We start from the raw sequence: 14694 nt of genomic DNA on the forward strand, positions 1-14694 counted from the left end.
CTCCATCAACACACCTATTATTTTAGATCTGATAAGTCTAGGTGCAATAGCATTAACACAGATGTTGTACATCCCAAGCTCTAATCAAATTTGTTGTAACAACTTTGTTCCATTCATCCTCTGATAAATCTAAAACCGTTTGTACATTTCCTCCTAAGACTGATATCGTAAACCCTCTGAAACCATCATTATTAATATGGACGTGTTTGTACAAAGCAGCAGAATGTAAAAACATTCTCATAGTAAACATAAACGAATAGATGACATCAATGTCTACACAAACATTGGTTGCACCATATCGAAGATTGTAGAGCGATGGACTGGATAGCACCAAATCATACAGTGGCATATTTCATATCAAACGATTGGATTGGAGATATACAACAACATAGTTTTAAATGAGCAAGGCATCATTCACACAGAAAAATACCGCTGCATGTGAAATTTTTCAGTGGGTTAATAGTAAATCTGAAATATTCCCCTTAAATTTTTTCCAAATTTTTCCAAATTACAATCAATACAAACACCTGTTAGGGTTGGATAATAATAATCAAACACTGCTGAAAGTAACCCTTTCACTTTCTGATCACCGAGAGCCCAATGTGGGAGGGTGAGAGCATACGGTGTTAAGGGGGTCGTTAGCTCAATAAATTGCTGGAAATTATAATTCAAATGCAATACTAGGCGACTAGCCAGCCCCTTCCACTTATCTAGCGGGTGAAAGAACTTCTACAACAGTTTGGCGATGCAACCAACCAATTACAAGATTACAAGAACTTGAAAGTAACAGCAATCACTCGACCACTTATCTAGTGGGAGGACTGAAAATGAAATTGCAATCAACTCAACCGCTTATTCAACAGGAGGACAGTGCTACAATAAATAAGAAAGGCGGCAAGCCAACCTCTTCCACTTATGCAGTGGGACTAAGAGCAACAATCCAAAATAGATAACTGTTAGTACTACTAATCAGCTTTACAATACACAATATGGTTTTTTCAGATGAATAGATATCATTGTCCAAGATAGGGGGCAAGGCCAGCCTCTTCCACTTATGCAGTGGGACTAAGAGTAATCAAGAGAATTGTTGTTAGTACTACTAACCAGCATTACAAGATAAATTAAAATGGATATTCAAGTGCTAATAATCAGGCCAACAACTGCAACTAATTACCAAGACCTTTCTCACCACACCAATGAACTTACGCACTTGAAAATACAACTCCAAACTCGAAAAATAGAATCTGATATAAATGAACAGCAGGCTGGAAATGCAGACCAGAAACGCTAAAGCCCCACAAATCACTTCTATCTTGCTCCAATCACACCCAAACAAACTCTAAACACACTCAAAAGGACCCAAGGCATAAAACGACTAAGGCAAAACTAAGAAAATAGCACTAACAATGCACAACCACATAACACGCAATCCAAAGCACCTCCTAGCTAGGGCGTTTACAGTAGGAAGTTCGATTTGCAATATAAAATCCATTACTCCAAAATAGACATTAGAAACTTACATGAAAAACCACCCAAGGCATAGGAAAAGGACAGGCAAATACCCAAAACCATCAGGAAACCACATAAAAACTTATGAGCAACAAACACCTTCAGCTACACTAGAAAACAGCAACCTGGAAACACACCAACAACACCCCCAAAAATCAGGAAACCACTAAATCTTCATCTTCGTTGAGCTCAATCTACTCTGGATGAGAAACAGTCACAAATTCAGCTAGGCGCTATCTCTCACGCACGAAACTGAAAGCACTAGGAGGTATGCATCCCTCGAAGCAAGAGTCTAACAATATTTTGACAGCACTTCATTATCATAGCAAATGGATACCAAAATGAGATCCCAAGGCTTGTATTCATTACTTTTCACCAGGCCAAATTCAAATTCAAATTCATCCCAAATGGTGCCCAAACCAAATGCACTTTCATTTCACCCTCATTAGGCATTGCATTTCATTTTATTTCCCTTGCACAAGTTCACCCAACTCACATTCACCCTTAATCGCCATTTTTGATAAATATAAGACTCGTAAAATATAAGACTCGTAAAATAATGTGTAAAGTGGGAACCCAACAATGACTTCCAAAATAATAATATAACCAAGGCAATTTACTTAGAAATCGCCCATTTTGCCTGAGTTATAATTTAATTATTAACACCATGTCGACCCCTTGAAGTCATATGCAAATTTCGCTTAGGCCATGGAGAAAAATAAAGTATTAAAAAATACTTCCTCTTCCAAATACTGAATTTGCCAAAATGAGTTGAGGCGAAGGGATTGAACTACATTGCAAAAAATAGTCATCTGAGTTCGAACATAGGATCTTGCCAAAATTAATACTACCAGAAATAGCCACTGAATTGGGCTACAGAACCCCTACCAAAAATAGTATTTACTATAAAAAGCATACTACTAAAAATAGTAAGTGTTTCCAAATTGATTTTTACCACATTCTTAGCAGTTGTTGAACTTACTAAAAATATTAAGCCCCGAAAAGGTCTTCAAATTGATTTGCATGTTATACCATTGCAGAGCTCTCAAAAAATCCAGAAAAACCCACAGAAATTAGCTGCTTTTGCCTCCACTTACTAAAAATAGTAAGTGGGTCAAACTCCATTGCGAAGCTTTCTGAAAACCCAGAAGGAATCCAAAGCCCAAACTAACAAAATCCAACATGCAAGCCTTCAAAAATGCTGAAATATACTCCCTAATTTTTACTTCCGACTAGCTTACGGGTCTTTGAAATAGGCTGACGGTCAACTAAGTTGATTACTGCTAAGAAGGGGACATTACAAAATCACAGGGAAAATAATTTATTTTATTCCTAATATTTCATATTTCACAAGACGATCAAATATTAAATTTAATATTGTGAGCAAGTCAGGGCATTTGAAATCTCTAGGAGCATCTAGCATTTATTTTAAATTTAAATGGAGCATCTTTCATGATAGTTGTGATTCACTATCTTTTGACTGATGGTTAAGGAGTCGTCTTGGGATATTATTTTCAATTTTTCTTCCAAAATGGGGTGTGGGATTTTGGGTGCCCAAGTTTGGCTTATACCATATAAAATTTTAAAAATATTTTATTTGGGATCATCATCTTATACCAATTTACCTTCTGGAGCATATTATGTTCAAGTTTCTTTTGTGGATGAAAACCCATAGGAGGTTGCAATCAGTGGACAAAAACCCATTGATGGTTGGAACCAAAGGACCAAAATTCTTTGTTTCTTGAGAGCATTCTCATTCAGGGATTGCATCGGAGCTTAACAGATTTGCAAGATATTTTAGTTTTTTAGTATGTGTTTATTTGTTGTAGGATATTGGTGAAGTATGTGTAGCTGGAGTGCAGTGTTTATATCAGTTTGCTATTGTGTTGTTTTCTGGTGTAGGATTTCTTGCTGCTGTTTGTGATCCTTTCCAGTTTCTGGTAACTGGGAATATCAAACTTTTTTGTGGAGAAGATTGGATAGTTTTTTGTGCTTTGTTGGTAGTGTGGGTCTTCGGCAGGGTGATAGTCAAGCATTGTTAGTTTCAGATTTTGTATCAACTGTTGTTGTTATTGTAATTACTGTCAAAATCAATCCATTGTGATGTCAAAACCAGAATTATATCAATATAAAAGTTGCATGAGAAATAAATGGTAAAATAAAATTAGACACATGGTAAAGTAAATGGTAAAGTTGCATGGGAAATAAGTGATTCGATTTGGATTTATAATTTGGCAATGATTTTAATAAACTTAAAAAGTGAAATAAATGGTAAAATAAAATTAGATATATGTTTTTTGACCTGGCAGCAACGCGTCTCCCCTACGAGTGCAATCACATGAAGAAAACAATGGCCCTTCGACCTTCTTATAGCTCTGCAACTCATCAAGTATGAGGTCTCGAAGGTTCTCATCAACAACTAATATCCCAATACATGTGTTGAGGCCATCTAGAACCTTTGCTTCTGTTTTGAAAGTACAGGAAAAATAAAACTTGGGGTTCAAAAAGTAGGCAGCAATATGAGTATGTTGAGTTGTCAGTTCCACCTCCGATCAATTATGTGCCATATGGATTTCTATTTGGTCTTGTTTGATCCATACAAATGTTGAATTGCCTCTTTGACCTTATCCATGGCCTCATATAGATACCCCATGAGGTTTTTGATCCCCATCCACCAAGCATAGAACCGTAACTAACGGTTTTGACACCTAAATATAAAAAACATTAACATCAGCAAATTGTAATTTAGAAAATTAAAAAATAAATCATCAACCGAAGTTTGATAATTTTACATTAATGATCTCTTCCATGATTTTGGCAAATCTATCATAAAAAATGGCCTTAATGACAACCTCTTCTTCAGGCTTCCTACGGTAAGGACTCTCCAACCATCTTTCACTCACAAAGATTTAAGGTTAGGCAATGTAGCTAATATGCTCTGCAAGGTGCGGAGATTAGTAGCAAACTGTGTGACTATAGATCGCATGAAATCCTTACCATCAATGTGCTTTTGTAGATGTACTTTATAGTTTATAATATTCGTTCTATCTTCAACTAGCTTAGTTTCCCTATGTCTTCAAGGAGCTTAGTTTCTAACTATGGGCAGCGCAAGGGCTCCAAAATAATGTCAAGTGCCTCTTGTAGAAGTTTACTAGTTGCCACATGTGTAGTTGCATGGTCAATCACAATTTGAATGACATTTTTGCACTTTCACTTCCATGACAGCCTCGTCCCACCTCATCCAACATGTTGCACAAGGTCTTTGCATTTTTTACTTCATTGGAGACATCAAATGATTTTAAAAGTGCCAACTCCCTATTGTTCTCTTTTTATTTGCCTTCCTTTGGTCATATGATGCAAGCATTGCTCTCGCCTCCCCCTCAACCTCTTCAATACATTTGTCACTAGGAGTAACATCTCGGCAAGGGATCTGTGCAAGGTGATATTTGAGTCGATTTATGCTACTGGTCATAGGTTGAGTGCAATAGATACAAATAACCTCTCCTTGCACTGTATGTGGTGTCCCATGTTCCTAGCAAGGATCCCTTTCTCTACCACCAATTTTACTTGTAGAAGCCATTTTCTTTTAGGAAAATATGAATGAAGCCTAGCAAAAGAGAGAACATAAAAATTTCATGAGACTTGAGCCATTTGACTTGTTCATACTTGTATAACAATCCTTAAACTCTAATAAATTTGAAATTGTCTGAACTCTGAAGTCCTACAAATATATTAAATTTAGACAAGCCAGCCACTCCAATTTGCAATCTTCTACTAAAATAAAACCACCAACATAATACATTTCATTTAGCTGGTAAAAATAGCTTGTCATTTTAGTGTCTACAAATTCTCTTATGCAAATTTTTAGGGGGGTTGTTTCTGGCTCCAGGTTTGTATAAGATCTGTAAATTAAGTTCTTCTTTTCAGTTCAAAATATTTCTAATTTTTTTATTTTTTAATCATTAATATTTATATTATGTTGATGTGTTAAATAGCATCTTTTAACTCTTCTGACACAGTTGCTATTTAACACAAATGCTATCTAACACAGGTGTTAATGTATTTTTACATAAACTTACTTTAAATCCTTTATATCCCTTGCATAAATGGTATACATGATTTATTGGAGTTCACTTGAGCAATTACTAGTTTCTGTATGAAGTCACAACTCATTCAATTCATGTGTAAATATAATTAATGTATTAAGAAAGCAAGAGAATATAAGTTTGAGTAGTGATTTATACTTTTTGTAGTTCATATATTTAACCAACCATGTAAATTTTGAGTTTGCTCAATGTTTTTATATTACCTCGATCAAAGATGATGCTTAGATGTCCTTGAAGCGTACATAAATCAACTCAACCCAACTCCTCAAAGTCATAATCAGCTTCAATTCAATTTCTAACAGTCGTAAGTGAAAATAGACAGGCGTAGGTGAAAATAGGTGTTTCAAATCCTTCGATTAGCGGTTCCAATCACGCCCCCATGCCCTAGGTCATGTGTCAGAATAAAAAGCTCTATTGCGGCTTAAAACAGATGAAATAACTTAGGTTTTTGATGAATATGTGTGACAGTATCTATTAGATTAAAAATATAGTACACATTCACAAAAAAATATAGGGGAACATGTGGTCACCCCTCAAAGTCAAATGAATATAAGCTTTTATGTTTCGGTTTGACCGATTTATTTGGTGATTCATGATGGTTTTTCCTAAAAAATCATGGCAAGTAATCTGAATAAATCATCACCAAGTTTTATTCGGTGAGTAACTCGCCGACATATGAGTACTCTCAATTTAGCCGAGTAACCTGCAATTTTTTCATCTATGCTCTAGATTATGAAAAGTTTGCTGGTTACTTCATGCGTAGTATAACAAGGCAATGCACTAGCATTATAATAAAATGAAATAGAACCAGAATTCTCCGAGTTTGTGGGACAGGGAGCAGGGAGGCGCAGACATAGTTTCTAGGAAGGCAAATGTTTTCACAAATTTTGTGGATGGCAGGGGCACGGTAAGAGGATGGCTTTTACAATAACTTAAGCAAACTAGAAGCAGCTGAAATTTAAAAAAATAAATACAATGTGCTGAGTTTGCAATTGCATTTTAACTTTTTGGTTTTGTTTAAACTCCAATTTTTGTTTTACCTTTTGTATTCTTGTGCACCAATTACATCAGGCTGTCAAGTGTTGAAAAAAGGGGACACCCCCTCCAAGTCCCCCAGTCTCTGGGGCTTCAGGACATTACTTGGAACCATGGGGATGCATTCCTATGGAACACTAGATGGCACACTATAAAGCAAGTAGTAAAACAGCTTTTACTTGGGGAATCCGGAAAGAAATCGTCGAGTATATTCTCTGGAAAACCTCATCCTAAAAGGCTAAAAACCTGAAGTATGTCAAACTTCTGTTGCTAACTTTGTGGAGATGCCTGCATTGTCTTGACTTAACTTATTGTCTCTAAAGTCCTCTAGACTTATAATATTATAGAACCCTGGATTAGGACCATCCATTAATGCTGTCAGGTTAGGCATTATTTGATTTCAGATTTCACTGAATTCTGTTTAGCAACTCCATTTAATAATAGATATGCTTCTCTAGCCAACCCTCTTTTTTAAATTCGAAATTGAAGAGCCATTGATATTACTATATTTTGCTTTTGACTATAAAAAAATTTGGATTGCAACGTCTTTTGCATAAACTGTAAATATTTAGGATCCATATGAAATGTATATCCCAGATCTATAATCAAAGCACCAATTGCCCGTCTTCTGTCTTTCTTCTGCATCAGTAGGCCTATTTTTAGTTTTACCTCATTTACTAAAGGTTTTATTCCTTTCAGTGGGAAGGCAGCATTTCAAATGCTCAGAGACATGGTTGAGAACCCTTCCAAGTGGGAAGGAAGAAAAGTCCTCTTCATTCACTCTGGGGGTCTTCTTGGGATGTATGACAAGATGCAGCAGCTGCAGCCTCTTATTGGAAAATGGCAAAGATTTAAGGTGGATGATTCCGTTCTGCAAGTTGATGGAGTAGGAAAGATGTTCTAAGAATTAGATAATTAGTAGTTTTTTAGCAGTTCTTATTAATGGCAACAATTATTGTGCGTTACATTATCAATCATCTATACTCTTGAATTTCTTGTACTGTCAGTTTCAACTGATCACTGGTTTTGCATGAAATGAGCTCACTACATTACTGGGAGAACTCTCGCTGTAAGAAATTGTTGAATGTAAACAAAGGATAAGTTTATCAAACAATTATATGACAGATAGAACAAGAGTAAAGCATAATTTTTTTAATAAGAAAATGGGAAGATAATTAAGAACGGTACAATTGATTCCAAGAAGCTCATCGTTGATTAATTTCAGTTCTCATATGTCCCCTAAGCACATAAGGTAAAATTCCTTTTGCACAGCATCTATGAATCATTTCATTACTTTTCGGCAAGGTTTTATGGTTTGTTGATTATTTAAGCGAAGTCATTGCATTTCTATTCTCATATCTGCAGCTTGCCAGGAAACCTTATTTCTTGAATAAATCAAATGCATAAAATTCAATGAGTACCAAGTTACAATGAAAGTTTGCAGCTGCATATTTGGATTTTGATGCTATCTAATTTTGTACTCGGGCTCTAACATAAAAGCAAGATGCCTTGGGAATGATAGCATTCTGAAGAGCTAAAATTTGATCTCTAAAGCCGATAGTAGGAGTTCAAAGAACCATTGAACACAAGCGATAATTGTTAACGCTACATATTTATTATCTATTCCTTCTTCACATTGTTCATGCCATACTGGTTTATGAAACTATATTGCAACATACTGGTTAATATCAAGATAGAGTTCTATAGTTGTTGTAAGGATAAAATTTGTGAATTCATTTTTATTTAATTTTGACTTATTTTAAGATGATGGCTTAATGTATTTAAATATTTATAAATAGTACAATTTTCTGTGTAATTAGGTTTCTTCTCTTATGTCCTTAATCATTTTCATACTGCTCGTCTATTATCTTCAAAGTCTTTAATATAAAAATATTTATACAATATTTAATAGACTTTACGAATTATAATTTTATGAAAGTAATCCATAATCCATGTATAATCCATGTGGAAGTAATTGGCAACATGGTATTATAAACCTTACAACATGTAAATAGAACCCCAACACAATGGAGAGGTAGAGATCTTAGTGCACTATGTAACATAAGCAATAAAACTTAGTATATTTATATTTAGAAAAGTAATCCATAATCCATGTATAATCCATGTGAAAGTAATTGGCCACATGGTATTATAAACCTTACAACATGTAAATAGAACCCCAACACAATGGAGAGGTGGAGATCTTAGTGCACTATGCAACATAAGCAATAAAAACTAGTATACTTATATTTAGAAAAAAATATGTATAAAATGCTGCTAGATATCATTACTAAGGTAATTCAAAAAAATCAAATCTAATTTCTGCTTTTTAAACATAAATCAAATTCAATTTCTGCTTTATATGGTGGGTCTATTTTTTGAAAACAAATCAAATCCAATTTTGCTTTATTCGTGTGGGCCTACTCTTTGGCTTTCTTACATGGATTGTGTTGACCTCCTATAGACCCTACTGCCATTGTAGAACACTTGTTGGCGTAATGACAACGAACAACTATCATTCATCTTGATTTCATCCCCATTTTTTATAATTCATGGGCTGTTTATTTTATTTTGTCTTTATATCTTTACATTATGGAAATGCCTTTAAATTTAAAAAAAAAATTCAAACATTTTTAAAAATTTGATTATCTCATTTAAATCTCATTCGTTTCATAAAATCTTATACTTTTGGTGTGTTGCTATAGGTCACCCTTTTGGTGACAATGCAAGCGGGAGAGTTAAAATTTGATGCTACTAAAGTTAATAATAGGTGTTACGAGAACCATGTAATGCAAACTATAATTATTAAAATTGGGCATTTGTTAATTTATTAATTCCTTCCCATTGTTTAGGTCACACTAAGTTATGAAAGTAAATTGTAATTTTGTAAACTAAGATCATTAGTTCTCACAATTGTTAATTCCTTCCCATTGTTTAGGTCACACTAAGTTATGAAAGTAAATTGTAATTTTGTAAACTAAGATCATTAGTTCTCACAATTATTAATTCCTTCCCATTGTTTAGGTCACACTAAGTTATGAAAGTAAATTGTAATTTTGTAAACTAAGATCATTAGTTCTCACAATTCATAAACTCATCACCCCCACCTCTTGTATGAATGCAATGGAAAATATAATGCGAGCATCAACTAGATTATTAACATCAAAAACATAATTGCTGCAATAGAGAATGGATTACAACTTGTGGGAACACCAACTCCACTTGTGGGAACCCCAACTCTACTAATTGCTATAGACACATAAAATCTTGTCTCAAATTTATTACTTCTTAATGTTGTACTTGTCAATATCACAATTGATGTCTTCTTTTAACACTAGGTAATAGGACCAAAACCTAAATTGCTTATATTTGAAACCTAATATCATAAATTATATAACACCACTAATATTATTCTTGCATGATGAAATTTTGCACATGATCATACATTGCCACATACATGATTGTTCTCAATTGGGGGACAACATTGGGGGCAACCTTAGATCCATTATTATTGATTTGTTTAGTGGTGAATCTACATCAATTGGCAAATAGTATGTATCATCCAATTCAATTTTGAAAAATATAATGGCAATCATTAGGGCCCAAATTACATTGATTTTTTGATTTATTGAGTAGGTGCATGTTAAATAACCGCCAATTTATTTATAAGGCATTTATAAGTAAAAAAATTTCATTACAAATTAGATGTTTATAATGGAGAATCATTTGAAATTTTGGATGTGGTGTTAAATTTATCGACATTCACCAATAGCATTAAAATTTCACTAATTCACTAATACCATTATAACACCATACTAATTGTAGGGCCATAATTGTTCGAAAATTACAACATATGTTTCGGATCATGACTCAAATTGCCCATTTATACCATTTTACAATCACATGACATTCACCAATTTTTTCTCCTTTTTTTAGTTACATTGATGAATTTATATAAGTACAATCAAAACTTTGGATTAATCTATACATATTTTGTTTCTCTCAATTCAAATTAATTCAATTATTGAATCTTTACATCCTTTTGAAAATTAGGTTTTGGACTCCTTCCTATGGTTTCTTCCATGCTCAGTGCTTACTTGCTACCTTGCTCAATGCTTACTTGCTACCTACCTTGAATTATATTTATAGTGAACCATAGACAATTGTGGGGTCTATTGGGCTTCTCCAAGTGGTTGCTTGGGAAGAGACAACAAGCGTATCTTAGTATTCTATCATTTATTGCTTTTAATGTAATATTTAATTTCTATGTTTTGGCGCTTAAGTTGGAGGGAAAGTATTGGAGCCAAAACTAGTGCATCTTAACATTCAGAGGAGACAATCAAAGGGTTGGGATGTTTGGAATGAAGAATCATCTTTGGGAAACTTGTTTGGTGTTTTAGAGCTCTCGAAATGTCTAAGTTAACACCTTGGATGTATAAATTATGAGGACCATTTGAATGTAGAGTTACTTTGTAGGAATAAAGTCAAGTTGTTGTATATTTATAAAGAGGTTGTTCATAGATGCTTCCATGTTGGAGGCAAAGAGAAGAATGGAAGTGAATGTATTTTAATCTCATTTATTTAAGAATAATGCATACTTGGCCTCTCTTTTTAGTGAGACTTTTTCTTGCAAGGGTTTGTTCACATAAATTTGTTGGAATCAAGGATCACTGAGAGGGGGGGGGGTGAATTAGTGATCTATCGGTTAGCAGATTTTCAAACTTAACTTTAAACCACCAGAAGCAAATACTTGAAACTGAAATGCAGAAACATAAAAAAACAACAACCACAAGATCATAACACCGATACTTTTAAGTGGAAACCCAAATGGGAAAAAGAACGGTGGGATTTGAACCCACAATATTATTACAAAATGAGAATGCACGGGCATTCAGGCACACTGCTTAGAGCTCATTGCTCAATTACAATAACCCGAAAGGCTACAACCGTTAGGGAAGTCTCACTGACTTACAAAGTTGCTATAGTGATGAATTACAATGAATGATCTCTGAAATGCATCAACAATATCTAGATGAGTTCCGGTGAAGTACTGAATGCACTGACTATGTCACCTTCTCTGTTCTGCGTTGTTCTACCCTGTTCTTTGTCTCAGTCAACTGTCGGATCAAGAATGCGCATGTGAAACTGCGCTACAAAGGATTCTCGATCACCTCTCGCTCCCATACAATCACACCATACACCCAAAAGATCATCCACACCAAACTTATATACCAACAACCACGAAATAGATCATACATCATGTCGACCTATAAGTGTAACATGTAGTCACATGTCAGCTTGACCAGATCACCAAAGATAAATGCAGATAACCAAAATAATAAAATGATGTGTCTATGTCAGCCCAATCATCCCAAACACAATTCAATGCATCGCAATCACTGGAAAGCTTCTGGACCCAAAAATGCTTTGTCCTTCCTGAAATACGGGTTAATGAGCTACCGATTAACACCCGTTTCTCGATACAAAGAACTACAACTACTAGATCGAATCTCCATGAAGAGTTGCCATCAATGACAACCCTAAACCAATAGTCAACCATCGAAAACCACTAGAAACCACCGGATGAGTGTCAATTGCCAACAATCTCCCCCTTTGGCATTGATGTAAACACTTGGGAAAAATTACTAAGAGTTGAGCATTGTACATCGATTCAAAAATATCAAAAAATTTCTAAGGCTCCCCCTTAGACAAAGAATTCCACTCTTCAATACTGTACATTTTTCACCATCTCTCTCCCCCTTTGACAACAATGCCAAAGATGGGGTGATGTCCAACACATATATACATAGATATTCACCAAAAACTTTACAAATACTTGAAGATGTCAACATAAATAGTCTTAAAAAATCCCAGGTGAGTATCCCACCCGCTCTTCAAGTTATCCAAAATCATGATGAATGCGCTAAATATAGTAGGGTGAATTTTGAATTCCCTTAGGTCAGATGACACATGTTGGGCCATCTCCTTCATACAATCTACCTTGTTACTCAACATAGTGTCCAACTGCGGGGCAATCAGGTTTTGGAGTTCACCTACTTTCCTTAAAATTTTGTCCTTGTCCACTTGGAGGCTTGAGATCTGATCATTCAGAGCTATAATCTGCCCTTCAACACTTTTGGTTAGAGTAATATTAGGATCAAAAGACTGAGAAATACCAACAAGCTTGCCCTAGCAAATACCTATCTATTTGTCTATATCAATAGTGAACTTAGGAAAAATTAGGCAAGATTTATACAATTTACCACCTTCTGATAATGTATCAGAAAATAATCTCCAGTGTCTTATTTAGTCTCACTCTATCATCCTCAATCATCTTCCAGAATGTTTGAGTTCTAACATCTTTAGATTTATCCATAACTTTTTGAGTAGCAGTCTTCTCCAAAGAATCAAAACTTGTATCTACACTATAAATTAATTGCAACAATTTATCAGAGGGCCTGTTATTGGAATCTGACTATACATTTGGAGCCACCTTTTGCAAAACATCTTCTGACATCAAAATTAGCTTATTATCCTCAGATTCAGACTTCACCAAATCTTGACTGGCTTGGGCTTGCACAATAGCTAAGAGCATGAGATTCTCTACAAGAGACAGCTTACCAAGATTAACAAAACCATCAAGATTAATAGGGATCTGAGGTGGGGTGCCTGTAACCAGAGGAGTGACAATTTCCAGGTCAGCTACTCCTTTAACTTTATCAACTTCAACAACCTTGGCCTTTGCATTCTCAACATCCTTCTTCTCTTCCTCATCCACTTTATCTTTTGCACTAGTGTTGCCACTGGGTGCAGTATCAACCTATTGGTTCTCAAGGGTTGCAGAGTTGTCCACCACTAGAGGATTATCACTGATCTCAGCATCAAGTGTAGTGTTAGCCTGATCTTTCGGATGATCATGATCCTTAGTCTAAGTTTCATTCTTCTGACTTCCAGAAACACCTTGATTCTCTTCCAGCTAAGATGGTTTGTATGCATCCTTGTACAAAGGGTCATTCTGAATTATCTTTCTCCATATCTCCTTTGTTTCTTTCCTCACCTCTTCCACATTTCCAATCATCAATATGTTAATCCCGTTCTTGCTTCAGAATTCCTTCTTTGATCTGCATGGCCACCGGTCTATCATAGGCCCATTGGACCTTTCCTTTCACACTGGGTATCTCATTCAGGAAGAATAAAGCCAAGCAAATAAGCAGTGTACCATAATTGAAAGTGTGTTTTTTATCCTGCTTGATCTTCTTCAAATTGCTCAATAGTTCATTCAGGAGGGTTGTGCACAGATCATACATTTTGTCTTCAACATCTGATATGCAAAGTAAATGGTAGTACAAGAGATAGAGTTGTAGGTATGCCTGACTGGTAAACCTTGTAACCAACCACCATCGATGCAAATTTCACATCATTCTCCAGAATATCATTTATGGTCATCGATTTGCTATCAAACTTGGAGCCAATGGTGGCTATCATCATGTCATTCGACACTTTCTTCAAGTTGGGCACCTCACCGGTTTCTACTAGGCTTGTCATAGCTCGGATCACCTGCTTAGTGATCTTGTGTGGCCTGCCAAGCCATATGAACTCATCATGAACATAGCTAAGAATGTACCGGATCCACTCTTCTTCGTCAAACAAAAAAAAAAATGAATGAACTGCGAGAAACCCTTATCTTGAAGCACCTTGTATTCGGGTTTGAGATCTCCTAAACCATTAGCCAAATGCTTGTTGTACAGGTCCAACATGTCCACATTGCCAAGCTCCTTGAGATCATAGTGGATATAAGCCCTGATATCTTCATTATGAAGCACGTCGTAGGGCACCGATAAAAATGCACCTTCTGGATCATCCTCAATCGACTTAAAAGGGTGTTTCTTGAAAGCAGGTCGGACCTTGTCCTTAATCTCAACCACTAATGGGGTAGGAACACCACAAGCTGAATCCATTTCGAATGCCAGGGCTTGTGAAAACTGAAAGCCTGCACAGATAAATACCTTGCTGAACACAATTGGGTGCTGAAATTCTCTTTGGA

The 14694-nt window shown here is 35.4% G+C and overlaps 1 protein-coding gene across 4 annotated transcripts in view; it reads left to right on the plus strand.

Moving 5' to 3' along the window:
• Nucleotides 1-7858, plus strand: part of LOC131051635 (putative D-cysteine desulfhydrase 1, mitochondrial) — a 130688-nt gene extending 122830 nt beyond the window's left edge. For all 4 annotated transcript variants that reach the window (XM_057986203.2, XM_057986202.2, XM_057986201.2 and 1 more), the window contains one exon: nt 7350-7858. In XM_057986203.2, coding sequence (XP_057842186.1) covers nt 7350-7554 — 205 coding nt within the window. In that variant the 3' untranslated portion in view covers nt 7555-7858. The remainder of the gene's footprint in view (nt 1-7349) is intronic.
• The last annotated feature ends 6836 nt before the right edge of the window (nt 7859-14694 follow it).

Source organism: Cryptomeria japonica, chromosome 8 (genome assembly GCF_030272615.1).
Source record: "Cryptomeria japonica chromosome 8, Sugi_1.0, whole genome shotgun sequence".
Classification (NCBI taxonomy): Eukaryota; Viridiplantae; Streptophyta; class Pinopsida; order Cupressales; family Cupressaceae; genus Cryptomeria; species Cryptomeria japonica.